The 27,525-nt window shown below is 43.4% G+C and overlaps 1 protein-coding gene across 2 annotated transcripts; it reads right to left on the reverse strand.

The window, feature by feature from the left end:
- Positions 1 to 70: 70 nt before the first annotated feature.
- GLT8D2 (glycosyltransferase 8 domain containing 2) lies at positions 71 to 26,867 on the reverse strand. 2 transcript variants are annotated; one of them, XM_047066121.1, is made up of 9 exons: positions 26,849 to 26,867; positions 23,639 to 23,731; positions 15,285 to 15,456; positions 9,534 to 9,651; positions 8,225 to 8,309; positions 7,481 to 7,593; positions 5,206 to 5,372; positions 4,019 to 4,131; positions 71 to 661 (listed from the first exon to the last, which is right to left on the reverse strand). In XM_047066121.1, the coding sequence occupies exons 1-9, from the start codon at positions 26,865 to 26,867 to the stop codon at positions 489 to 491; spliced, it is 1,053 nt and encodes a 350-aa protein (XP_046922077.1). In that variant the 3' UTR covers positions 71 to 488. The 2 variants fall into 2 exon arrangements, with proteins under 2 accessions (XP_046922077.1, XP_046922076.1); XM_047066120.1 differs by having other exon boundaries at positions 15,285 to 15,474.
- Positions 26,868 to 27,525: the final 658 nt, after the last annotated feature.

Raw genomic sequence — 27,525 nt, forward strand, 5'->3', positions numbered from 1 at the left:
GATCCGTCTACCTTGTGTTATGTTTAAGGTATTGAATAATATATGTACTGCAAATCATTTAAAAATCTGCATATCTTTTATTTTTACATACATTCATGTTTTAAATGTAGTTTGTTGTTTTACAAAAGACAAGACTGGCAACCTGTGAAAAAATACCTATGTGTGAAAAACACATTGAGAGATTTTAAAAACTTGTGGGTACAGGTTGTCATTGAGAGTTAAGCAAATTGATTGCTGAAACCTAGGTGGGTTTATTTCCTTCCAATAATATATCTCACTCACATCATCTTGATTTCCATAATTACCACTTACACTTAAGGAATCAGTACCTACGTAATCCAGGGTACTATTTGCCCACAGTAGTCTTTGTGTTTTACATTGTGGATCATTTGTACCAAAGGTACTGCTCATAAAGAACAATGATATAGTAGGGCTATAAATGGACAATTCCACATTTTTATACAGGGAATATATAAAATGTCGTTACATCAGCTGCTGTGGTGATTGAGTTTAAATATCCCTGCGGGGTCAGGAACAAACCAGCTTTCCCATAAGTCGTTGTGAACACTAGGGAAGTCCCAGGGTTTATGTCTTCCATTCCAGTGGAGTAACTTTGCTTCCTGCAGAAAATGCTCCGAATATCTGGTATCTGGATTCCAGCCTTCATTGTATTCAGAAGAAAATAATAGGCTTGTTAGAAAGCAAACTTTTTATACTGAATGAGTACAAGTTCATTATTTAAAAAATTAAGCAAATCAAAGAGTATACATGGAAGAATTTACCACCTCCCCTAAATCTCCAAAATAACCACTGTTAGAGTTTCTCATGAAATCCTCCTACAAATATTCTACCTGTATGCCAGTGTGTGTGTGTGTGTGTGTGTGTGTGTGTAATACAGCACATGTGGAGTTACTGAATTGTTTTTAAATGCTCATTTTTGAGAGAGAGGGAGGGAGGGAGACAGAATCCAAAGCAGGCTCCGTGCTGTCAGCACAGAACCTAATGCGGAACTTGAACCCACGGACTGTGAGAGCATGACCTGAGCCAAAATCAAGAGTCAGATGTTTAACCGACTGAGCCACCCAGTCGCCCCAAAGTTACTGAATTATTTTTAATGGCTACATGGAATGCATATATAATCATTTATTTAGTGAGTTCCTTATTAAGGACATTTAGGTTGTTTCTGTCCCCTCACTAACATAAGCAGTGGCACAGTGAACAGGCTCCTGTGCGGGTTTGTGCGTGTCTACAGATACATTTGTGGGGTAAAGCCTTGCAGATGGACTTGCTAGACTGAAGGGCGCATGTGCCTTTACATTTTGATAAGAGGTTGCCAGCTTGTTCCCAAAAGAACTTGGATCAGTTTCCCTCCCACATAGAGTTTATAGGAGTTCTTGTTTCTCTGCATTTTCCCTCCTTAGTGTGTATGACATCTTCCTGTAACAGTCGTGTTTTTACCTTATGAAGCGTGACAAAGAATAATATTCACTTTTTAACACAAAACTATCTCCATTTGAATATTATTCCACTTACAAGGAGTCACTTAGGGTGTGTTTATCCCAAAATTGCCAGAGTATTTTTAGAACCTCTCTTCCAGAAGTACTTTAAGATTTTGAGAACGTAATTTTTTTAATATCCTCTATGATGTTAAATTTTCTTCCTATGAAAGGAATTTGACATGTTTTTAAAAATCCATTAAGGAAAGAGAAGGTGGTGAATAGCTGGAGTTGTGTTATTCTAGCTTAACATATACAAGAAAAATAAAAATAAAAATCCATCTTCCGTTATTCATAAACGTAGCTGTGAAGGCAGTTACAGAAGAGAAGCTGGGTGTTTCAGGCTATGGTTATGTAACTGGAATAATTATCAACTTCCAGAGAATCTATACAAAGGAAATGTTCATTTGGGAAGAAGCACCTTAATTTTTTTCTTTAATGTTTATTTTTGAGAGAGAAAAAAACACAAGCGGGGGAGGGGCAGAGAGAAGGAGGCACTGAATCTGAAGCAGGATCCAGGCTCCGAGCTGACAGCACAGAGTCCAACACGGGGCTCGAACTCACAAACTGGGAGATCATGACCTGAGCCAAAGTCGGACGCTTAACCGACCGAGCCACCCAGGCACTTCTATTTTTTTTAATGTTTACTTGTTGTAAGAGAGAACACAAGCAGGGGAGGGGCAGAGAGAGAGGGAGAGGCGGAATCTCAAGCAGACTCTGCTTTCAGCACGGAGCCCCACACAAGGGCTCAGTCCCGTGAACCATGAGATCATGACCTGAGGTGATAAGCTGGATGCTTAACTGACTGAGCCGCCCAGGCACCCCAGGAGGAAGCAACTTAGAGTCTTCACTGAGTGAGACATCATCTCTCTGCTCCACGATTGGAGGATTCTATATGGGCTTGCGGTTTGCTTTAGCTAAATACGTTTCATAAATTTTTTATGTCTTAAGCCTACCAGCTTAGACCCAGACTTAATACCCATTAGTGTTACATTGCTTCCTGCTTCCAAAACACTCTAAAGCCAAATCATTTTTCAAATGATTTCTGTGTAGATTTACTTTGCAGACTTCCCGGATTCCAAAACCTTCCGCACAGATGTAGTCTCTGTTCTACAAAGAGAAATGACTTCTTTCTCTTGGGAAGATTCTGCCCCTCCCTACTTACCAGCTAGAAATGTGAGTGAGTCTCTGTTCCAAGATCATAGAATCCTCTAACCTTATCCATTTAAGCTCCGCATAGCTGTTCCTACACATTTTTTGTAGACCTACAACTTTGATGAGCTTTTCTGCACATTGATTACAGGGAAATGTTGATATTTGACCTAATAGGGAACCTAACATTATAAATCAGATGGGACACTAGAATCCTTAACTTGCCTGTGTTGCTCCTGTGTGCATACAGAAAATCGAGGAGGATTCTGGTAGTAAGGCAGAAGCAAATCTATACAGAATCCTTACAAGGAGACTGGAGCCCAGCTTCAATGGCTTTCTGTGTCCTTTCTTTTAAAAGGGAGAGTAAGGGACATATATACCACCTTGCAGATTGTTCTGAGAATTAGAAATAATATTCACCTTTATCACCAGAACCTAGCCCATTTCTTGACAATGTAGAGGGTACTTAGTAAATACACATCCATAATCTATTGTCTCCAATTCTAAAATAATCTTCAAATGTCTGAAAACAAAAGGATTTTTAACTTTTTTGGTAGCAAAACCTAGATCCCACTCAGGGTATTGCATAACATAAACATATGCATTACATTACATTTTTGAAATTCAAAACCTTTCCAATTTCTAAACAGGTCTGGCCCAGTGCTTTTGGCTAAGGGATTGTGGCCGTGTGTTTGAATGTATGTGACTGTCTTCTGGGCCAAGCTGTGTTCTAAGCAATTTACATGTATTAGGTAATTTATTCCTTATAGAAACTTTATAAGGTTCTATTAGCTTCAGTTTACAAATGGAGACACTAAGGCATAGAAGGGTTGAACAATTTGCCCAACATGGGTAATAGCAGAACTGGGATTCCAGTCCATACCCAAGAGTCTGCATGCTTGTGGTGAAGAGTGAATGCAAGACGTGCTACACAATCAGGAAACAACTTCTTTTTAAAAGATAAGCCTCCACCTATCTAAACTCCTCACAAAACACGGTGTTAATTTGTTCGGTTTTGCCCACTGCAGGCTACTGCAAGAGGGCAATAAAGGCGAAGTGGAAAAGTTTTGACAGTAAAGGCTTGTTGTAAGAATAGCTAATGTTTATCGAGCACCTACCATATGCTAAGCGTGAGTCTAATGGCTTTTCTAGAAACACATTCCTAGAAACACACCTCTCAGGAAGGCCAGTTTTGTCAGCTGCATTTGTAGACTGAGCAGCGGAGGTTAAATAATGTGTCCAAGATCACCTCCAACATCACCCGGAGGACTGGATCTCAGGAAGCTGGTGTTATATATAGCACACTCTCCTCGCCTTGTGCTCGCAGGTCTAGAACATGCACATTTGTGTTGTCTTCCTAAAATACTTACCCAGGTGCCGTATGTGCCACAGGGGGTTGATGGTGGAGTATTTCCCATGAAACACGATCAGCATCGGGGAGGTGGCCACCCCTCCTCCCAGGGAGCTGCTGTAGAGATTTTCCCTAAGAAATGGAACAGAAACGCACCATTTGGCCTGGAGCCCCACAGACTCCTATAAAGTAGAATCTACTAATTTTGAAAGATGTGAGACCATCTCTCGCTGTATAATAAGACTATGGTTTTTCACTTTCCCCCAACTTTTTATTTTGAAAATTGTCAGACAATACAGAATTGTAAGAAGGATACCATGAACCCCATACCATCCACCTAGATTTACAGCGTAGCATTTTACCATTTTCGTTTTTATCCTTTTTTAATGGCAAATACTGAAGATCAAATTCTGATCCTACATTATTTAGAATAACTTTACTCACAAATTCAAAGTTATGGTGGTATTGAAAATATCCAGATAGAAAAGAAGAACAGGAAATACAGTGAGATGATAATTGCGGTTGTGTTAGAGGGGTTTTTCCCCCCATATTTTAAAACTTGGATGATGAAAAAAAAAAAAAAAAACTTGGATGATGAAAAGTGATACATTTTTAAAAACTCAACTTCCAAAACCAAAGTTGAGTTTATGAAATAATTCTTTTTAAGTTTATTTATTTTGAGAGACAGAGAGTGCGAGTGGGGGAGGGGCAGAGAGAGAGGGGGAATCTCAAGCAGGTCCACTCTGTCAGCACAGAGCCTGACGTGGGGCTCGAACTCACAAAACTGTGAGATCATGACCTGAGCTGAAATCAAGAGTTGGATGCCCAACCGAGTGAGCCATCCAGGCACCCCAGAGTTCATAAAAATAATTCTTCAAAACAAATTATGTAGGAAGAAACTCAACTGAGAAATGGTTTTCAGTGGAAAAGGTTCACTAGGATTCTGGGAGAAGACTTAGAGTCACATTACTAATTCATTAGAAAAAATGTTTGTATAATGAGATTGTGCAGGATCTCGGTTCCACTGACATACCGTTTGGGGACAGAGTTTCATCTGCTGTCTCCATTCTTTCTCACCCATGCCTCTGTAAGCAAATCTGACCTAAGATGTCTATGAAATATTTCTAACCCCTGAGATATGCATAGAAAATTAATTACACAATTTTGTCCCCAAGCAAGGAAAATGGTAGAAGGGTTTACACCTACTCCACATTTTTTTGCATCCATTTCTCCAGTTGTTTGGTGATACGTTGATGCTTCCATTCCGTCATGTTGGCGACAATCACGCCGGGATTGAAAGAGCACGTGCTGGGGCTTATGCCAAGGTCTTTTATGGTCTTCTTCCTATAGTCCAGATAGCCCATGTATGTATTCTGTAAAGGAACAGGATATGCCTTTGACCAACACATCTTTTGTTTCTGGAAAACGATCATTTTCTTGAAACCATTGGGCAGCGTTTCTGGGTTTCCTCCTGTGTCACAAGCCATTTCCTAGTGTCCTTTGCTGTTTTTCGTGTTTCCCCAACCTCGAAAGGCTGAGTGCCCCCTAGTCTCCTTGCCTGCACCTGTTCCTGTCTCTAGTACGAGCTCCCCAGACAGCCTCATCCGGTCTCGTGGCCCAAAATACTATCTGTGCAGCCAGCCTTGACCTCTCCTCTGGATTCCCAAAGCCTGCTACATCTGTTGGCAGATACTGCGTCTCCTTCTGGATGCTTAACAAGGCAGCTCTACTTACATCCAAAAACTGATCCTGATCCTGGCCGGAACTCGCTTCCCCACAACCCGCCTACCTCAGTTACCGGCAACACTATTCTTCCAGTTACTTGGGCAAAAAACCCAGGGCCATTACGTCCTCCGTGGCTCCTTCACACTCACTTTGCATCCAAATCTGTCAGCAAGTCCTGTTTGTCTCATCTCCCAAAATATATCCATAAACCAACCACTGCCTATGCTGCAGCCTTCCCGGTCTGGGCTGTAATCCCCACTCACAGGACGTCCACGAGCCCCTCCTAAACTGTTCCTGCTTCCGCCCTTGTCAACTTCACTCTGTCTCTATGTTATTCATCTGCTCGAAGCCTCTCCAGTGGCTTTCCGTCTCAGTAAAAGGCAGAGTTCCTAAGATGTGTTGCATCTGCCCCCAGCGCCATGACCTTTCTAGCCTATTCTCACGCCGGTTCCCTCTGCCACCCTGACCTCCTTGCTCCTGCAATAAAAGAAAGACACACTCCTGCTTCAGGACCTTTGCACTTGCTGTTACCTCTTCTTGGAATGCTTTCCCCCTAAATATCTGCTGAGCTAATCCCCTGACTTCTCTTACGTGCAGGCTCAGCGACACCATGTCAGGGGAGCCTTCCCTGATCACCCAATTTGAAATACAACCCAATCTGCATCCTGATCCTCTGTTAAATATTTTTCATACTGTCTTTTCCCACTAACATGTAAACTTCACAAAGGCAGGCATTTCAGTTTTGTTCACTGTACTGCTGGTACCTAAAACAGTGCCAGCACCATGGTAAGCACATGGGTGGTTGTGGAGTGGCTGTGATATGAGGCGGGACATTACTGTTCCACCCACACAGGCTGTCACAATCCACCTCAAGCTCAGTGCGATGCCCAAGCGCAACACGGAAATCATGGACACGCTCGAGCAGTTTCCATGTGCCAGCCTCTGTTCTAGGAACTTTGCACATATTACCTCGTTAATTGCACAGTCACCTTACACGTATTAACTAATTTAATTCTCACCATAACTCTACAAGGGAAGTACTGTTATTACCTCTGACAACCGAGGGAGAACCGCATGGCCACGCACTTGCCCAGGGCTGCAAACCTACTAAGGGGTGGAGCCAACCTGTTGACTAAGGTCCTAGGCCTCAAAGTATGTCACACCTCTACTGTCAACACATCTAAAATGATGTCCTGGAATTTTGTTTAAAGAACAGCATTTGATTCTTAATAACACCTTGTATTTTAAAGCCATCCTTTTAGTTTCAGTATTACGGACAGGTTCGACTTCCCTCATTTCCACCAGGGTAAGTTGCTCTTTACCCTTGAGCAAAATCAGTATTTTCCTCTGTTGAAAGGAAAACACAAAAAAAGCAATGATCAAAACTCTGACAACAGAACCAAAAGTCCAGGGACTGTCTTACAGGAAACCCCATCTCGGACAGGGGTGGTTGCAGCCACTTAGGTAACACCTGTCACTTCTGGAGCATTACTGCAGGCTGGAGCTCTGGCATCGTGTGATTTCATCACAGCTCACAAAAACCAAATGAAACAGGTACCGTCGTTGCCATGTGTCAGACAAGCAGAGAAGGACTTGCAGGGCTAACTTGCCCCAGAGTCGGTACACACGGAGCTGGGGCCGAACGGACAGCCCGGGCCCTGTGCTGCGCTCCAAGGTTAGATGATTGTGCGCTGTGAGGAAGGGAAGGGAAGGGAACAGCAGAGCGAAGCCAGGACCTCCACGCCAGCGAGCCCACCTGCAGCCCCACAAATCTGTTCATGTCCTGAGCGGAGGGCAAATCGCAGTCATCCGAAAAAGCTGCCGCGTGGCCCAGGGCCAAAGTGGTGTCATAGAGTTCCTGGATGTCACCTGAATTCAGAAAACACCAGTGGCTTAAATATTATAGCATTTGGTTTTGAGCTAGATAGAGCCTTAGATTGTCCAACAGTCCCTGATTTTGCTATGGAGGAAAAGTATGTGATCTCAATTTCGAGTGGCCTGGCGATTTACTTAATAACATAGTTTGTCTCAATTCAGACAGCCACTTGATGATAAGCTCAGATCGGCACTGGCTAAATGTCTTTACTTCCATTGCCATGTAGAGACCACACCAGTGCTTAGCTTATTTGCATGTGAGAGAGAGAGAGAAAGAGAGAGCAACACTTCGACACCAAAACATAGCTCACTTTTAAGAATGTCGTGAGGGAGACTTTATTCCTCTACATTTTAGGGATGCAGAGAAAGGAGAGGCTACTGAGCTATTTATTACGGACTTCAACAGTCAGAGAGTGGCTCTCAGTCAACTGGACTGTCCAGGGAAGTGAGTTATCAACCCCCGTTTTCAAAACATCCCCAAATTTATAACAATACTGTTCTCCCATCTTGAATACGCAGTCACAGTCGCTGGGCATCTAGCTACTTGGAAACTGAAGGAGATAGACAGTTATTGTACTTATCGGCTGCTCCTTTTCCGAGCGTTCTTGGCAGTCGGCGTGTATACCTTGTACGATTACGTCATCGTCCAAATAGATGACTTTCTCATGTTGATGGATAAGCAGAGGGAGATAAAAGCGGACAAAGTTCAGCTGTTAAAACAACAGAAAAAAAAGTGATGGTGGGGAAGAGGCATATGGCTCAGTGTCTTCTAGTGCTCTTATGGGGGTGGCTTTGACCATGGCCTCAGTTCCGCTCCAGGTGTGGAGCAAAATAAAACAGTCCGTAAAGATGCCTCGCTGCAGCTTCCTGGTTCCAAGTTATCCGGGCCCCGGGCTGCAGCTGATGCTGGCCCATCAGTGCCCTTCTAGACCCAAACCCTCATCTGCCGAGACTGTGACATGACTTGGGTCTCCGTGAGCCACTGTACTGGGAGTCACGGAGGCTTCCTGGTCAATCTTTTAGGACACAAAGTGCCTGCCCTCCTCTATACTAGTAATTTGATTACCGTCAACTAAATCAGCCTTACACACACACACACACACACACACACACACATACACACAGGACACGGGGGCACAGGGGCATCATCCCAACCACGAGCTCAACCTCTTAGCTCCCTGGACCAGAAAAAAGTCAGACAAGCGTGAGCTGAGGGTGAGAGTCATATGGTTTCATTAGCCATAACACTATCGAACCCAAAGTTCTAGCTCAGCTCACACTCTGATAATAAATATAAGGAACTGGGGAAAGATAACGTCATTAGAGGGCATAGAATTCAGTACACTTTCAAGGACGGATGTAACAAGCATATGCAGAAAGTAGCTGCATTTTCTGTGAACCTGCCATCAATACTACTCTTCATGCAAGAGAGTCCCTTTAGTAAGAACTCTTGCAGTAAAATACCTTAAGATTCCCAATTCTAGGGGAAAAAAGCGGTGTCTCCTGAAAATATTACCTTAGTTGATACTATGAGGTATATCATCTATCTCGCTACTGGTTTTCCTTAGCTGCCGGGATACTTGGGCTAAATTCAACGTCCAAATACAGCACACATAACATGCTGTCGGTTGGGAATACTTTTCCTGGCCTCACTCTTTGGCCCCTACCCCCAACCTCTACAGGCATATTCACACACAGAAATGCATCCTATGTTTTCTTATGCTTCATTTCTGCTTGAATAGCTTCATTTTATTTATGTGAACCATCTTAAACCCTTCCGGAGCAGGTGACTTCTAAATTATAAATAAGCAGACCTTGGTGGAGATCTGACACTGCTTCAAAAATATTCTGTCTGCATCCCAGTGGCCACTGCTCCCCACTGAGCAAGGGTCTCACCGAAGACTGTCCCCAGCACGTGCACGATTCCTACTCACAGGCTGGAGCAATTCTGGCCTTGATGAGTCCGGTCTGACCTTCCCCTTGAGGACTATCGGGTTGAATTCCACGATTTTAAAGTTTATTTCTCTTAGTTTAGAATGTTCAATCCATTTTCTAAAGAGATGACAACAAACAAACAAAAACAAACAAAAAACACCTCTAGCATATACACCTCCAACCTTTTGCCTCAATTTCCCTATTGCCTCAGAGTTGATCTGTGGCCTCTTTCGAAAGTTACAAATAAAATGTGTATAACCTTAGTAGAGTTTAGTCTATAAAACCTTCTGATTTTTTTCCCCCCATCTGGTCTGGCTTCCGATCTTTCCTCTCTTTTTTCTTTAATTCACATAACTCTGCAAAGGAAATGAAGCAAAACAGTAATAACCAAATAGCTCCCCAGATCCACATAATCTCCACAGGAAACTGGGAGAACAAAATGTGTTCCTTCTTCCTTACAAAGCATCTGCAGATCCTGGTCCCTGTTTGCCACGGGGTTACCAGATTTTGTCAACTGATGAAGCAGGACATCCTGGATCTCCTACCTGCCTTCTTCCTCTGCTGTTTCCACTCCAAGGACGATTTGAAGTGATCCTGGCCTCTTTGTCTCTGTCTCTCCATGTTCCCGACCTTTCCTCGCTTCCCGCCTTCCCCTCCTCCCTCCCCCCGACCCTCTCCCCTCATGTCTGCTCAGTCGCACACAGTCTGCGACTATCTTTTATCCAATTCATGATACAATTCTTGGCAGAAATTATCTCAAAACAATTGTTAATGACTAAAGCCACACATGGTAGCATCTGTGGTTGCTCAGAAGTTGACAAATCAATCCTTGGAACAAAATTTAGATCTGCAAAATTTGAACCATAAAAAGCAGCCATTTACACAATGTTATATGTCAATTATATTTCAAATCCGGAGGTAGGGAGAAGTCATGTCAATAAGAAAAAGATAGACAACCCTACTGAAAAACTGGCAAGAGACTTGAATGCGCAAATCTAAGTAGCCAAGAAATGTGTGAAAAAAAGTGCTGGGCAGTGGGGGGACCCTGGGTGGCTAAGTCAGTGAAGCATCTGACTAGGCTCAGGTAATGATCATGCAGTTTGTGGGTTCAAGCCTCCTGTCAGGCTCTGTGCTGACAGCTGAGAGCCTGGAATCTGCTTCAGATTCTGTGTTTCCCTCTCTCTCTGCCCCTCCCCTGCTTGTGCTCTCTCTCTCTCTCTCTCTCAAAAATAAACATTTAAAAAAGAACATTTAATTTTTTTTTTTAAAGTGTTCAATCTCATTTAAAATAAAGGAATCTCAAGTTAAACCATGATGAGATAGCCCTGGACACCTATCAGGATGGCAAAGTTAAAAAGATTGACCATACTGGGGCGGCTGTGTGGCTTGGTCGGTTAACCGTCCAACTCTTTTTTTTTTTTTAATGTTTATTTATTTTTGAGAGAAAGAGAGATAGAATGTGAGCGGGGGAGGGGCAGAGACAGAGGGAGACACAGAATCTGAAGCAGGCTCCGGCCTCTGAGCTGTCAGCACAGAGCCGACGCAGGGCTCGAACTCACAGACCATGAGATCGTAACCTGAGCTGAAGTCGGACACTCAACTGACTGAGCCACCCAGGTGCCCCAACTCTTTTTTTTTTTTTTTAATGCTTATTTATTTTTGAGAGAGCACGAGGCATGGGGCGGGGGCGGGGTGCAGAAAGAGAGGGAGACACAGAACCCGAAGCAGGCTCCGGGCTCTGAGCTGTCCGCAGAGTCCAACGCAGGGCTCGAACTCACAAGCCGTGAGATCGTAAACTCAGGTGAGGTCAGACGCTTAACTGACTGAGCCACCCAGGCACCTCAAGTGTCTGATTCTTGATTTCAGCTCAGGTCATGATGTGGGCTGACAGTAGGGAGCCTGCTTGGGAATCTGTGTCTCCCTCTCTCTCTGCCCCTCCCCTGCTCAAAATCTCTCTCTTTCTCTCAAAGAAAAGAAATAAACATTAAAAAAAAAAAAACCTGACCATACCACATTGGGTGGTGGTTGTTACGTGGGTATGTTTACTTTGTGATGACTCACTAAACTGCACGCAGAATTTATGCAATTTTCTGTTTTTGTATTATACTTCACTGAAAAGAAAGTTTTGTTTTGTTTTGAATAATTTAAAACGGTCTAGTGGACTAGACAACCAAGAGCTGGGAAACAGTCCCTGCTCAGATGTCATCAAGCCGGGGCGCCTGGGTGGCGCAGTCGGTTAAGCGTCCGACTTCAGCCAGGTCACGATCTCGCGGTCCGGGAGTTCGAGCCCCGCGTCGGGCTCTGGGCTGATGGCTCAGAGCCTGGAGCCTGTTTCCGATTCTGTGTCTCCCTCTCTCTCTGCCCCTCCCCCGTTCATGCTCTGTCTCTCTCTGTCCCAAAAATAAATAAACGTTGAAAAAAAAAATTAAAAAAAAAAAAAAAAGATGTCATCAAGCCCTGGAGCCGATGCACTTCTGTTCGAGTACAAACCCTTGCTCAGACCATATGACACAAGCCACCCTTTGGGGCTTGGTTATCTGCTTTTCATACCCATAGATAATTACCCATAGCCTGTTAACAGCAGGCTAAGTGAACAATCTGCAAAATAAATGAGAAGAAGAGTGAGAAATGAGACAGAAAATCTAGAACGTGTACATAAGCCCTCAAAACCCACAGGAGCCAAAGACCATTTAGATTAGGAGTGAGTGTCAGCCACATCTCAGTATCTCCTAATGGTGCCAAGACCTAAAAATCGCATTGTAAAAGTCATGCATAAATAACATCTTCAGGGGCCTGCCTGGCATGGTCAGAAGAGCATGTGACTCTTGATCTTGGGGTCATGAGTTCAAGCCCCATGTTGGGTGTAGAGGTTACTAAAAATAAGTAAACTTAAAAAATAAATACATTCTCCTTCTGAATAATGGAAATAACACTAGAAATACCTTGAACTTCCCGTCGTCACTGCTCTCCCCAATCCATCCATCCTCCCCAGAGACAGTCACTGCTGGCAGATGGAGATCTTTCGGGTCTTTTTCTTTGCAGAAACACATATATGTACATGTACACATTTATGGTTTTTTTTTTTTTTAAGATTTTGTTTTTAAGTAATCTCTACACCCAACATGGGGCTCAAAATCACAACCCCGAGATCAAGAATCACGTGCTCTACTGACTGAGCTAGCCCGGTGCCCTTGGTTTTTTGATTCTTTAAAAAAAAATTATTTATTTATTTATGTATTTATTTATTTATTTATGTATTTATTTATTTTTGAGACAGAGAGAGAGCATGAGCAGGAAAGGGACAGATAGAGGGGAACAGAAGACCTGAAGTGGGCTCTGTGCTGACAGCAGCCAGCCTGATGCAGGGCTTGAACCCACAAACTGTGAGATCATGACCTGAGACGAAGTCGGGTGCTCAATCGACTGAGCCACCCAGGCACCCCCAGTTTTTTTATTGTTTAAAGCTACAAGGTGAATGTTTATGGCCCCCTCCCCCCAAATTCATTTGTTGAAACCTAATCCCCAGTGTGATGGCATTTGGAGGTGTGGCCTTCAGAAGGTGATTAGGTCATGAGCGTGGAGCCTTCAGGAATGGGATGAGTGCCCTCATAAAAGAGACCCCAGTGAACGCCTCTACCCCTCCCACCACGGGAGGACGCAGCAAAGACACAGCCCTCCATGAACCAGGAAGCAGGCCCTTCCCAGGCATGGAATCAGCCGATGCCTAGAGCTTGGGCTTCACAGCCACCAGAACCGTGAGAAATACTTTTCTGTTTTCACAAGCCACCGGGTCTGTGGCATTCTATTACAGCAGCCCGGATGGCTTAAGACATTCATAAAATGGTTCACACTACATGAGACGTAGTGAAACTTTCATCTTCACATAACAGCATGTCCCGAGGATCTTCTTTGTCAGTATACACACATTGCCTTCTTTTTGCCAATTTACGAAGTGTACATTATTTAAAAAATTTTCTTAATGTTTATTTATTTTCGACAGAGAGAGAGCATGAGTGGGGGAGGGGCAGAGAGAGAGGGAGACCCAGAATCCGAAGCAGGCTCCGGGCTCTGAGCTGTCAGCACAGAGCCCGACTCGGGGCTGGAACTCACAGACTGCGAGATCATGACCTGAGCCGAAGTCGGAAGCTCAACCGACTGAGCCACCCAGGCGCCCCGAAGTATACATTATTTAAACAAGGAATAAGTGTGTCTATTTTCCTGCACTGGATATTGTTGTCCTATTAATTTTTACCATCTTGATGAGTGAAAAATTATGTCACTGTTGTTTTAATTTGCATTTCCCTATTAGTAACACAGAATACTTTTTCATGTTTGTTGACCATTTGTATTTTTTCTTCCGTGACTTGTCTGTATTGTATGCGCATTTTACTACCCGATGCTTATATGTTTAAAAGTTTTTTGTAAGAATTCTTTATATTCTTTGGATAGTAATCCTTTGTCTGTAATACATGTTGAAAATGTTTTGTGTAATTTATTGTGTGATTAATTTCACTTACAGTGTTTTTCATCATTTAAAAATTTTTAAATGTTATGCAGCCAAATCCGTCCATTTTTTTCCTTGTGATTTGTGGGCTCACAGAATCACTTTCCATAGCAAAATTATATAATTATCCTGCTCTTTTATAGTAATTTAAAATTTGATTTTCTGTTTATTTCTTCTAACTCAGTTTCCAACTTACTTTGTAGTGTGTTGTGTGAGATAGGAAAGAGATCACTTTGCAGTTCAAAAGTTATAATTAGTGATCATTCTGGGTCATATTAAAATGATACTATATTAATATCCTCCCAGGTTAAGAAAGCAGAAACTGTTAATTTTTTGTTTTGTTTTGTTTTGTTTTTCAGAGAGAGAGGGCGTGCACATGCACGCGTGTGGGGGAGGGGCAGAGGGAGAGGGAGAGAGAGAATCTCAAGCAGGCTCCATGCCCTCTGAGCCCAACAGAGGGCTCCATCTCACAACCATGAGATCATGACCTGAACCAAAATCAGGAGTTGGACACTTAACCGACTGAGACACCCAGGTGCCCCCCATCTTTTTTTTTTGTTTTAATTTTAGAGAGAGAGTGAGGCAGAGGAGAAGGGCAGAAGGAAAGAGAGAGAATCAAAGCAGGCTCCACACTCAATGCAGAGCCCAACACAACCTTGGGATCACGACCTGAGCCCAAATCAAGAGTTGGACACTCAACTGACTGAGCCACCCAGGCACCCCAAGATAAACCATTTTAGAAAGACTTCCGGGGCGCCTGGGTGGCTCAGTTGGTTAAGCATTGGACTCTTGACTTCAGCTCAGATCATGATCTCACGGTTTGTGAGATGGCGTCCCATGCTGGGCTCTGTGCTGACAATGTGGAGCCTGCTTGGGATTTTCTCTTCTCCTCTCTCTCTGCCTCTCTGTTCCTGCTCTCGTGCACGTGCTCTCTCTGGAAACAAATAAATATTTAAAAAATAGAGAGAGATTTACACACAACTTGCCTAAGGCTTGTAGTTCTTTAGGTCATTAGCCAATTCACTTTAGCAGAGTGATGCAACGCCCAACCAGATTAATGAGACTTTGCTGGAAACTTCCTTAGCTATACCACACATTCATCAGGTCACCCAGTAAACCTCAGGTCATCCCCTCATTAATTCAAATGACATTCATCAAGCCCAAAACAGAAGGAAATGCATTTAAGGAAAGATAAGGAAGATGAAGAGAAAGTTGAAAACTCCAAAGTCTATAGTACACAAATTACCGGATTCGAGACAGAGTGTTCCGGAGTCCAACGACATAGAACAGAATGTTGGCATCGGTGTTGCTGTAGATGCTATTGATGGCAGCCATGGCGGCACCCATTCTCCCTGCAGCAGCACAAATCACCACAGGAATCTCATCCTCCATTTCCTCAGGAGCCTCAGAGTCATCGTCTGGAAACATCACAATCACTGTCTTAGAACATGAAGGAAATTCATAGTAGAGCCAGTTCAAATTGTCTTCCACACTCCTGGGGGAAGACGGCAGAGTGTGGAAGAGACTGCCAACCATTCTCCAACATCCAGTCTCTTCTTCTTTCAGAAATAGAACATGGGGTGGGGCGGGGGGAAGAAATACAACATTGGAGTTTTAATTTTAGCTGGCATCTAGCCAACCACTAAGAACGGATTTCTGAGACTCCCTAGCAAGTGTGCATGATCAAGTTATGACCAACGGAAGGTTAGCGCAAGTATGTGTGTGATTACTGGATTTGCCTTTGAAAGCAACGTGCTACCCTCCCCTTCCCCTGGCCCCATTCCCATTGGCTGGAATGTAGATATGATGACAGAAGTTAGGGCAGCCATCTTGGACCACTACTTGGAAGCTACCTGTGGAGGACACCAAAACCCTAACACAGAAGGAACCTTGATCTGGATGACCGTGGAAATGGCACATCATTGTGTGGAATGACACACATTCATTCACTTGAGAGAGAAAATGAACTTCTATTTTGCTTCAGTCACTATGATTTTGGAGCTCTTTTACAGAAGCCAGTCGGACACACATGCACACAGTTGAAAAATATGTGAAGAACTGGAAAGTCTCATTTGATCCGACAGTTCTCAACTCCTTCCTAAATTGGAATGTTTTCCTGCAATGCTGCTGTAAAAGCTACTGCTTGTGATCTTCCTTCTCCTCTCCGCCCTCTAGTCAAGTCTCTCAAAAGTCGACAGCAAGAGAAAGGTGGTAAATGAAAGAGCATGACTAATGCACAAGATGAATAATTGATTGTTCTTTTGAGCTGTGGCTGTGATGTAAAATACCAGTGTCGTAACATCTTATTTTGGCATTGCAGTACAATTTTCCGGTATGAAAGATAATAATAATCAGTATGAAGAGTGGCCACTCTCAGATGCCCTTCTGGCTTTTACTTAAAGCTCTCTTGACAGATAAGTACCACTCAGACGCGGGGCAGTTCTAGCTGATATTTAATCCAACAAATATATGAACTAACCACCAGGTACTGTGCTTTATGTAGCTTAAGAAACATTGAAGGGCCTCTCCCTTCTCCTACCTCTCTTCCCCAGGCTGGCCACCACGTCGGAAATGTCCACCACGAGAATAATTCTGTTTTCACAGTATACTTACTGGCACAAGAGAACGCTCATAATACAACATTAAGGGGGAAAAGAATACAAAATTTCTCTCTAGTATTTGATACACAAAACCACCACAGGAATCTCCTCTGGTGTATGATCCCAATGGGATATACACTTACATACATATTTTCAAATGGATCTACATCTGTTTATGGAATTATGAGTGATTTCAATTTCCTTACTTGCATTTCTTATATTTTCCAAATTCTCTAAAGCAACCATGGATACTTTTTTTTTTTTAATGTTTGTTTATTTTTGAGAGAGAGAGAGAGCACAAGCAGGGGAGGGGCAGAGAGAGACAGGGAGACACAGAATCCGAAGCAGGCTCCAGGCTCTGAGCTGTCAGCACAGAGCCGGCTGCAGGGTTCGAACCCACAAACTATGAGATTATGACCCGAGCTGAAGTCGGACCCTTAACCGACTGAGCCACCCAGGTGCCCCAACCATGGCTACTTTTATAAACAAAAAGGAAAATATTTCTTAAGGGATTATTCCTTTTGGACTCAACTGTCATTTTGGGGAGGTTCCCTAATCATGCGGTATGTTGCCTGCAGGCAGTGAAGTGAACTGCCCCAAATGCAAATTTGACTCTATTTCTTCACTGCTCACCATTCTCCAGTGGCTCCTGTAAGGTAGAGAGCCACCTTCCCTTGCCTGGCACACAGGTCCCTCATGATCCAGCCCCTACTCACTTCCTTAGCCTCGACTCCTTCTACTCCAGCGATACCAAAATACTGAACACTGCACCGGGTGGTCCCTTTGCTCAGTGCCTTTGCACATAGTGTTCCAGATGCCCAGAATGCTCTTTCCATCCTTTCCTGCATGGCTAACTTTTACCCATTCATTCCAAATGCAGTGTAGACATCAGAACCTCTGGGAAGACTTTAACAGCTCCTTACACGGCGCTCACTTTGTCCGTGTTTGTGGGTGGACTGACCAGCTGCATTGCAATTTATGTGGTTGCATGCTTTATCTTTCTCTCCTATGAGGGCCGAGACAGTATCTCGTTCATCTCTGTCTATTCATTTGCGGCTAGCACAGTGCCTGGAACATAGTAGATTCTCAATACATTTTGGAGGGAGGGATGAATGGATGGGTGAATTTTTTAAATACCTCTATTTGAACATTTGCCACACTGCACAGAAAGAATCTATTCATGTGTCTGTCTCCTTCACTAGACTGTGAACTCATTATATTTTCCCTGCTGAGTCTGGCACCTAGGAGGCACTTAATAAAAGTTTGCTGGACTGAACTGAACTGATGTGCCGATCGTACAGAACAGGGCCCTGGAGGAATGATTCCCCGACTACTCCTAGGGGCAAAGAGAGAGAGAAGGGCTGAAAAGCTGGGGGCAGAACGAGGCTCTCAGGAAATAGGCAGAATGAGGGAGGAGGAAGGTGTCCCCATGAAAGAGGGCCACCCAAGAGATCAAACAGCAAGTCTGCAGACACGTCACACTGCCACGCTTCTTAGGAGACTCTGCCGGTCAGAGGAGCTGGGAAGCGAACCTAAGCCAGAAACACCGCTCTTTGCCAAGAAGTCTTTCCTGGACAGAGTATAGATGAAGACACACTGGAGAAAGATTGGGAAAGATTTATCCACTGTAAAGTCTACACCAATGTGGCATCCTTGCAGCTTCTCTGGGAATCACCCACTGTGCCAATTGGTACCTATGCCAACTCACCCAAAGGTCTGGCTATGTGAAACTGCTTGGTGCCCATACGATCTCTAGAAAACATCATGTTGATGGCGGTATGGAATGAAAATGTATTATGTTGCATTAGTCCGTTCCCACAAGCAGCTCTTACCAGACCATGCCCATTTCTAGAAAAAGTGAAATGTCTGCTCTCCCCGTGCCAAATCTCTGAATCCCATTTCAAATTAGGATTGGTTTTAGCCAAGCATATAAACTTGCCTCACCTCAAATGGGCCAGGAGTGAATCACCAGCTAATCACACAAAAATTATCAGGAGATTAGATTGAATGTCATTATCAGAATACACAAGGGGCTCCTGGGTGGCTCAGTCCATTAAGCGTCTGACTTCGGCACAGGTCATGATCTCACATCTCGTGAATTCGAGCCCGCATCCGTCTCTGTGCTGACGGCTCGGAGCCTGGAGCCTGCTTCAGATTTGGTGTCTCCCTCTCTCTCTGCCCCTCCCAAATTCATGTTCTGTCTTTCAAAAATGAATAGATAAAAAAAAACTAACTAAAAAAATTATAATTTTAAAAATAAATGTAAAAGAAAAAAAGGGGGGGTACAAAGTCAGTCGGTTAAGCCTCCGACTTCGGCTCAGGTCACGATCCCAGGGTTTGTGAGTTTGGGCCCCGCGTCGGGCTCTGTGCTGACAGCTCAGAGCCTGGAGCCTGCTTTGGATTCTGTGTCTCCCTCTCTCCCTGCCCCTCCCCCACTTGTGCTCTGTCTCGCAAAAATAAATAAATGTAAGAAAAAAAATTAAAAAAAAAAGAATACACAAAATGGCACCATGCCTTTCTTCAGCAAATGATTTCACAGGGTTTCTGGACATTACCTCATAACACCAATTCTTTGAATTACTATTTTTGAAAATATAAAAATTAATATGGAATAGGCAAAGCACCAAGGATTTTTCGGGGCAGTGAAACTGCTCTGTATTCCATAACGGTAGGTTAATGTCCTTATACATTTCTCACAACCCAAGGACAACATCAAGAGTGAACCCTAATGTAAACTGTGGACATTGGGTGATAATGTGTCCATGTAGGTTCAACAGTTGTAACTAATGTACCATCTGGTGGGGGATGTTAATAGTGGGGGGAAGCTGTGTACCTTCCACTCAGTTTTGCTATGAACCTAAAACTGCTCTAAAAAACCAGTCTATTAAAAATATTGACATGCATTTCTTGAAAAAATTCCAGCCCCAAATTCCAGTAAGTCATGGTGATTTTCTGCAGACCTCTCTACCCCCATTCCAAAGGTAGATCTCTGTCACCCGTGCAGTGTACGCCTCTCAAATCCTTCTTTGTGTTGTCCCAAAAGGAAATATACCACCTACACGTGTTATTTTAAAATCAAAATGAAATCATACTTTTCATGGTTTTCTACAACTTGCTTTTTCCACTTAACGTATCACGGACGTCTTTCCATCTCAACATTATACTCTTTTGAATGTTACTTCATAACACTGATTCTTTTCAACATTGAATGGGTTAAAGATGTGATCGTGAACCCATTGATGTGTTCCAAATACTTTGTTTATCAGTATGTGGTTGATTAATAGGCCAGGATGTGCATTTCCTTACACTTGTTTTAACAGCTGCTATGAAAGCTACTTGTTTCTCTCTGCGGAGAGAAGAAATGTGTTGGTTTACGGGCAGGGAGCGAAGCGTGAGGACTCAAGAACGTGAAGTTCAGACAACTTTTGACTTCGTAGGGCTTCCTTTCTCTATTGAGGCATAATTTAGCTATCGTTAGGACTGAATTGTGTAAATCTGTACGTGGAAGCACTAAACTCCAGTACCTTGGGATGTGACTGCATTTGAGGACAGAGCCTATAAGGAGTAATTAAGTGAAACTGAGGCCATTAGGGTGGGGCCTTAATCCACTATGACTGGTGTCCTTATAAGAAGAGGCAGAGACGCCAGAGATGGGAACACACAGAAAAAGCCATCTGAGGACGGGAGAAGGCAGCTGACTGTGAGCCTGGAAGAGAAGCCTGGGAAGAAACCAACACTGCCAGAGCCTGGATCCTGGACCTCCAGCCTCCAGATCTGTGAGAAATCAAACTTCTTTTCTGTAAGCCATCTAGTCTGGGGTAGTTTCTTTTTTTATATTTTAAAAAAGTTTTTTCCAACGTTTATTCATTTTTGAGAGACAGAGGGAGACAGTGTGAGCAGGGGAGGGGCAGAAAGAAAGGGAGACACAGAATCCAAAGCAGGCTCCAGGCTCTGAGCTGTCAGCACAGAGCCTGATTCAGGGCTTGAACCCATGAACCGTGAGATCATGACCCGAGCAGAAGTCGGAAGCTTAACCAACTGAGCTACCCAGGCACCCCATAGTCTGTGGTATTTTCTTAAGGCAGCCCAGGCTGACTAATACAGATTTCTTAAAATTTGCAAATATTGGGAGTTTCTTTTTTTTTTTTTTTTTTTTTTTATTTTTGGGACAGAGAGAGACAGAGCATGAACAGGGGAGGGGCAGAGAGAGAGGGAGACACAGAATTGGAAACAGGCTCCAGGCTCCGAGCCATCAGCCCAGAGCCCGACGCGGGGCTCGAACTCACGGACCGCAAGATCGTGACCTGGCTGAAGTCGGACGCTTAACCGACTGCGCCACCCAGGCGCCCCGGGAATTTCTTAAAATTTCCTGTTTCAGGTATACAGTTCCATGATTTTTAGTAAATTGATAGAGTTGCACAACCATTACCACAATGCCACTTTGGACCATTTCCAGGGGTGCCTGGCTGGCTCAGTTGGTGGGGTGGCCAACTCTTGATTTTGGCTCAGGTCATGATCCCAGGATTGTGGGACTGAGCCTAGAGTCGGGCTCCGTACTGGATGTGGACGCTGCTTGGGATTCTCTCTCTCTCTCTCTCTCTCCCTCTCCCTCTCCCTCTCCCTCTCCCTCTCTCTCTCTCTCTCATTCTCTCTCTCTCTCTCTCCCCTCCCCCCCAACTCTTCCCCTTGCCTTCTTGCACTCTCTCTCTCTCTCTCTCTCTCTCAAATAAAAAAAATATATATTCATTTCCCTGAAAAGTTTCCTTAAACTGGGTTATAGTCAATCCACTCCAGCTCTCAGCCCCTGGCAACCACTGATCTCTTTTCTGTCTCTATAGATTCACCTTTTCTAAAAACTTCTCTAAATGGAGTCATATAATATGTGGGCTTTCAGGTCTGACTTCTTTAATTTAGCATAATCTTTGAGAGTTTTATCCACATCCAACTTCTGGAGTAGGCATCAGTCGTTTGTTGCTTCTTATTGTTGAAAAGCACTCCATTGTGTGGATATACTACATTTTATCTAATCTCTGATTTACATGTGGATTGTTTCCAATGGGGCTACAAAGAATGATGCCCTGGGCAAATCTGTATGCACATCTTTATGTGGAAATCATTCTCTTTCCGGATGCTCCTTATGTTTATTTAAACCAGATTTTATGTGTTTTTTTTTTTTTTTAATTTTTTTTTCAACGTTTATTTATTTTTGGGACAGAGAGAGACAGAGCATGAACGGGGGAGGGGCAGAGAGAGAGGGAGACACAGAATCGGAAACAGGTTCCAGGCTCCGAGACATCAGCCCAGAGCCTGACGTGGGGCTCGAACTCACGGACCACGAGATCGTGGCCTGGCTGAAGTCGGACGCTTAACCGACTGCGCCACTCAGGCGCCCCCAGATTTTATGTGTTTTTAACTGTTTTTCTTTTTAGTATATTTATTTATTTTTGAGAGGGGAAGAGGGGCAGAGAGAGAGAGAGAGAGAGAGAGAGAGAGAACCCCAAGCAGGCTCCACACTATCAGCACAGAGCCTGACCAGGGCTCTATCCTGTGAACTGTGAGATCATGACCCAAGCAGAAATCAAGAATCAAATGCTTAACCGATTGAGCCACCCAGGCTCCCCTTAACTGTTTTTCTTAAATGAATTTTTAAATTAAAATAAGTCAGCTTTGTGAGAGTAGGGACATTGTTTTTCTCACTGTTGTGGGTCCAGTGCCTAAAGTCTCTGGTTTAAAAAAAAAAAAAGAAAGTATGAAATGAATGTATATAATGCACCAAAATATTAACTATATTTGTCTTTGGCTGATATAGCTACAGGTAATATCTTTCTCTTCTGTATTTTCCATAAATGTATTTGCGAGACTATATAAAACTACAATTATTTAAAAATAGGGGTGCCTGGATGTTTCAGTCAAAGGTTTGTGCAACTCTTGATCTCAGGGTTGCAAGTTGGAGCCCCACATTGGGGGCAGAGATTACTTAAAAATAAAATCTTTATAAATAAAGAAACCATTTAAAAATATAATACACAGACTACAGTACTTCTTAATTTCTATGAAGGATGACTCTGTGTGTTTAGAGGTTGTGAAGGTGTCATCTCAAGCAACCCACCCCTCAGGAGGGAAATCGGGGTCCTGAGCACAGCTGGAAGAGGACATAGGGTCAATGCAGGATCTTTTCTCAGCTGGGGGTTCTGAGGCTATTGGTGCCGCAGTGGGAATGAACCAGTGGGGAGAAGGGACAGAAGGTGATGTGCATAAGCAGCATTATTGGGAGCCTCCAAGGACGGACACAGAGCCAGTCGCCCGAAGCGTGGTCTGAGAACCAAGTGTCATCATCAACTGGGAGTGTATCACAAGTGCGTGCAATCCTCAGGCCCCACCCCAAATCTACTGACTCAAAATTTCTCGGGATGGGTCCGAGTATTGTGTTTTAACAAACCCTAACTGTGATTCTTATATGTGCTGAAGTTTGAGTAGCACCGATCATTGTAGAACATCATTGAAAAGTTGGCCTTGGGTGGATATTCTCACCAGCAGGTCCTTGGGAGCTGACCAGATGGTTGCCTGTCTCTGAACCAGCTACTGAGAGGAAGCAAAGGAACGCATTTAAATCACATTCCCAGGCATCCCATCTTGATGGGTTATATGCTTATTTACCTGCTCCATTCTTTTTTTAATTATTGTAGTAAAAAACACTTAAGATTTATCATCTTAAGCATTTTTTAAATGCACAGTTGGTGTATTAAATACATTCACATTGTCGTACTACTGTCACCACGGCCCCATCCCCATAATTCTTGTCAAACTTACAAAACTTTTACAAACTCACACAACTGCAACTTCTACCCGTTAAACAAGAACTCCGCAACCCCACGCCCCCGGCTCCTGGCAACCATCATCATACTTTCTGTCTGGGTGACTGTGACTATCAAAGTCCCTCATACAAGAGGAATCGCACAGTACTTATCTTTTGGGGCCCAGCTTGTTTCACTCAGCATACCTGTTTCGTTCCTGAGCACAGTCCCCTTATGAACTTTCTTATACAGAATTCCACAGAGGGTCACAATCAGAAGGAACAGCAACACCTGATTGACTGAAATAAAAACAGAAACACATTCAGGTGTAACCTCTCAAGCTGAAATTGCGGGAAAGTTTAGAATGGTCATATGAGCAGATGCCTTCCCTAACCAACATCCCGGCGGTGGTCTGGGACCTTTCTTTCAGCAGATGGCATGCGGAATAAAGGGTTAACCTGGGATGCTGTTGCAGCTCAAGGGTACAGAGACGTAGCTTAAGGAGGATGGGGGGGCTACTCCCAGGCAGCCTGATGGCAGAGGCTACGACCTTAATGCCGACATGAGGCTGCCTCTGGAGCCAATTTCCGTGCATGAACATTTGGTTTCAATGAACAGCCAACAACTATATAAAGCTTATGATGAGCCAGTACTTATTATGAGTACGTGTTCTCAGTTCACTCGAACACTGGTCAAGGATGACATACAACAAATTCTTGCCCTGAGTAAGAGGACGGAAGGTCCAAATATCTCTTCCAGTTCTAAGCATTCGGGACCATCTGTTCCACTTACCCTTGGCAACGACTGAGAAATAGAGTGATAAAGGACAGTGCTTTCCTAAGTACAGAGCACATACCACTGATTGTACATGAGATGGTTTAGGAGGTTTGTGACCATGGCATTAAGTAACATTAAGTCACAGCATGAGAAGTTTTAATTTCATGTGCAGGCAGGTAACAAAAGCTACCCAGAAGTGAGTAACATTGTTCTAATCATACATATGTGTATAATCGTCTTCTTTTTAAGATAGGAGATAGCTTATTCTGTTAGCAATAAGGATAAGCACTTTCTTTTTTTACAATTTTTAATGTTTTTGTTTATTTTGAGAAAGAGAGAGTACTAGTAGGGGAGGGGCAGAGAGAGAGAGAGAGACACAGAGTCCAAAGCAGGCTCCAGGCTCTGAGCTGTCAGCACAGAGCCCGACATGGGGCTCGAACTTGCAAACCATGAGATTATGACCTAAGCCAAAGTTGGATGCTTAACCCACTGAGCCACCCAGACGCCCCAGGATATACACTTTCTATTATAAAGTACACATAAATTTTAAATGAGTCAATTTAAGGAAACAGTTAAGTCATGCATAGGACAGAAGAAACACAGATGATGAAAAATTGAGAAGGTGGTGCATTGCTGTACATAGAGCACAATCACCTGAAGTTTGGAAAATGTTGGTAGGAGAGGAAAGGGCCAGGATTTCAAGTCAGGCTCAAATCTTGTTTCTGCCACCTCTTAGCTGTGTGGCCTTAGACAGGTTACTGAATCTCTCTGAGCCTCAGTTTGCTCATCTGCTCAATGAGGATTGTAATTGTAGTAATAATCATTGTCTCACATGCAGGTTTTGAGAGTTAACAAAGGCAATGTAGGCCTAATAAAGACTTTATAATTGTTATGTATTATCATTTACTATTTTTTAAGTTTATTTATTTATTTTTGAGAGAGAGAGAAAGCACAAGTGAGGGAGGGCAGAGAGAGAGGGAGAGAGAGAATCCCAAGCAGGCTCCGTACTGTCAGCGCAGAGCCCAATGAGGGGCTCGAACTCATGAACCATGAGATCGTGACCTAACCCCAAATCAAGAGTCGGACACTTAACGGACTGAGCCAACCAGGCACCCCTATCATTTACTGCTTTTACGCATTGAGATATTTACATTTATTGTCCTCCTACAGATCTCTTTTCTGGCCCCTGGGCCTTTGTCTTCCCTCTTGTAGAAGGAAGGAGTTAGTCTTCACAGATGTCTTCCAGAGCTACATTCTGAGGCCCAACGATTCTACTGTGCTTACATCCAGCTTCTCTCTGCCTTTCTGGACTGTGAGATTCAGCCAGAGAAACTAAATACGAGACTCAGTTTAAAACCAAACTATAGAGAAATAGCAGGTAAGGAAGAAAGTCCTACAGTTTACCAATACGTGTGATAAATATTCATCTGCCACGGCCAGTTGGGGAGGCAACTCAAAGTCTTCTATCACCTGACTCTTTTCTTAGTATATGTATGCCCTATGCACTATTTTGCATATACTTAGACCAAAATACTATTCACGGTTAATCTGAACTTCAAATCTAACTGCATATCTTGTCTTTTCATCTGTTTGTTCAGGCAGCTCTACCCTGAGGCTGTCACACAATTAGGTTACTATGCTTCATCCCAGGTTCACAGACTACTAGATCTAAAATCAAGGGCAGGGGCGCCTGGGTGGCGCAGTCAGTTAAGCGTCCGACTTCAGCCAGGTCACGATCTCGCGGTCCGTGAGTTCGAGCCCCGCGTCAGGCTCTGGGCTGATGGCTCAGAGCCTGGAGCCTGTTTCCGATTCTGTGTCTCCCTCTCTCTGCCCCTCCCCCGTTCATGCTCTGTCTCTCTCTGTCCCAAAAATAAATAAACGTTGAAAAAAAAAAAAATTAAAATCAAGGGCAAATTCAGGTTTTGATGGAGTCTGAAGATTATATAATTTAAGGTGACTCTTAAGAATAGGAACACAAGGGGCACCTGGCTGGCTCAGTCAGTGGAACATGCACTCTTGATGTGGGGGTTGTGAGTTTGGGCCCCATGTTAGGTGTAGAGATTACTTACACGAATCAATCAATCGATATTAAGAATAGGAACAGAAAATTACAAGTGCTAAAATTAGATAGGAACATGAATGTTTATTTAAAGTAAGAAAATAAATTCTATTTGTTAAGTTTTATAGAAATGTTTGCCCCTTCTCATGATGAATCCACCTGTGGACAAAATACTTAACAACTTTCCACAGGAATCATCCTGAATGATGATGCCAAGAACTCTGCCTGTGGGAAAACCATCGTGAAAACAAAGATCTCAAAAATAAGACAGTTCAAGACTCAGCATCAAAACAGTCCTTTAAGCGGCACCTCGGTGGCTCAGTCAGTTAGCCGTCTGACTTCGGCTCAGGTCATGATCTCACAGTTCATGGGTTTGAGCCCAGCGTCAGGCTCTGTGCTGACAGCTCAGAGCCTGAAGCCTGTCTCGGATTCTGTGTCTCCCTCTCTCTCTGCTGTTCCCCTCCCTTCTCGCACTCTGTCTTTATCTCTCAAAAATAAATAAACATTAAAAAATAAAAAAAAACCAGTACTTTAAAATATCTATTTTTAATAATCATGATTGTCAAAAGTGTAATCTTACTTTTTCGTAACAAAGCCATGTGTGTTCACGCAGATGCAAGCTGTGACCTGTGGATTAAAGAATAAAACTTTTTGTAAAACAGAATCAACCCCAAAGTCATCATACAATTACTAAGGATCGTGTCTTTGAGTATCTGATATGTGGCAAATTGTGCAATCATTCCTTACTGTTCTGAATCTAGAACTTTGGAAAAAAGTATCTCTTAGATGTATAGGTCAGCCCTTCAAATTAATTTCTCTGGCTGTACGAACAGTCCAAAGGGCCCCCAATAGATAATCTTGCATATTTTCAGCTATCATAATTTCATTCCTTTGATAAGGAAATTTTCACATCTTCAGGGATCCCTTGTGGAAACAGAACTATACCTTACACTAAATTCAACCATGCATTCCATGAGTATCTATTGAGATCCTACTAATAGCCCAGCACTGTGCTATGTACTGAGGATGTACCAATGAACAAATCAGTCCCAGTCCCTACCATCATGGGGCTTTAAATCCTGTGGGGAAAACAGATACTAAAATGTAACAAATAGATTATGGTAAGAGGTATGAAGGAAACAATAGAAGTTCTGGGACACAGATCAGTAGAGGTGAGGAGTGTATCAGGAAGAGAAATCAAGAAAAGCCTCATTGAGAAGATGCTCTTCCAAGAAGAGCAGGAGCCCACGGAGAGAA

The sequence above is a fragment of the Lynx rufus genome, unplaced genomic scaffold (assembly GCF_022079265.1).
Source record: "Lynx rufus isolate CCGP_SWC_20201006 ecotype Redwood Valley unplaced genomic scaffold, mLynRuf1.p SCAF_7, whole genome shotgun sequence".
Taxonomy (NCBI): Eukaryota; Metazoa; Chordata; class Mammalia; order Carnivora; family Felidae; genus Lynx; species Lynx rufus.

Coding starts and splice junctions, on each gene's coding strand:
- GLT8D2 (XM_047066120.1), bottom strand. Junction 15,475..23,638: donor TGTGCTCAGGAACGAAACAG/GTATGCTGAGTG, acceptor GTTCTAAGACAG/TGATTGTGATGTTTCCAGAC. Junction 7,594..8,224: donor CGATGACGTAATCGTACAAG/GTATACACGCCG, acceptor TTCTGAATTCAG/GTGACATCCAGGAACTCTAT.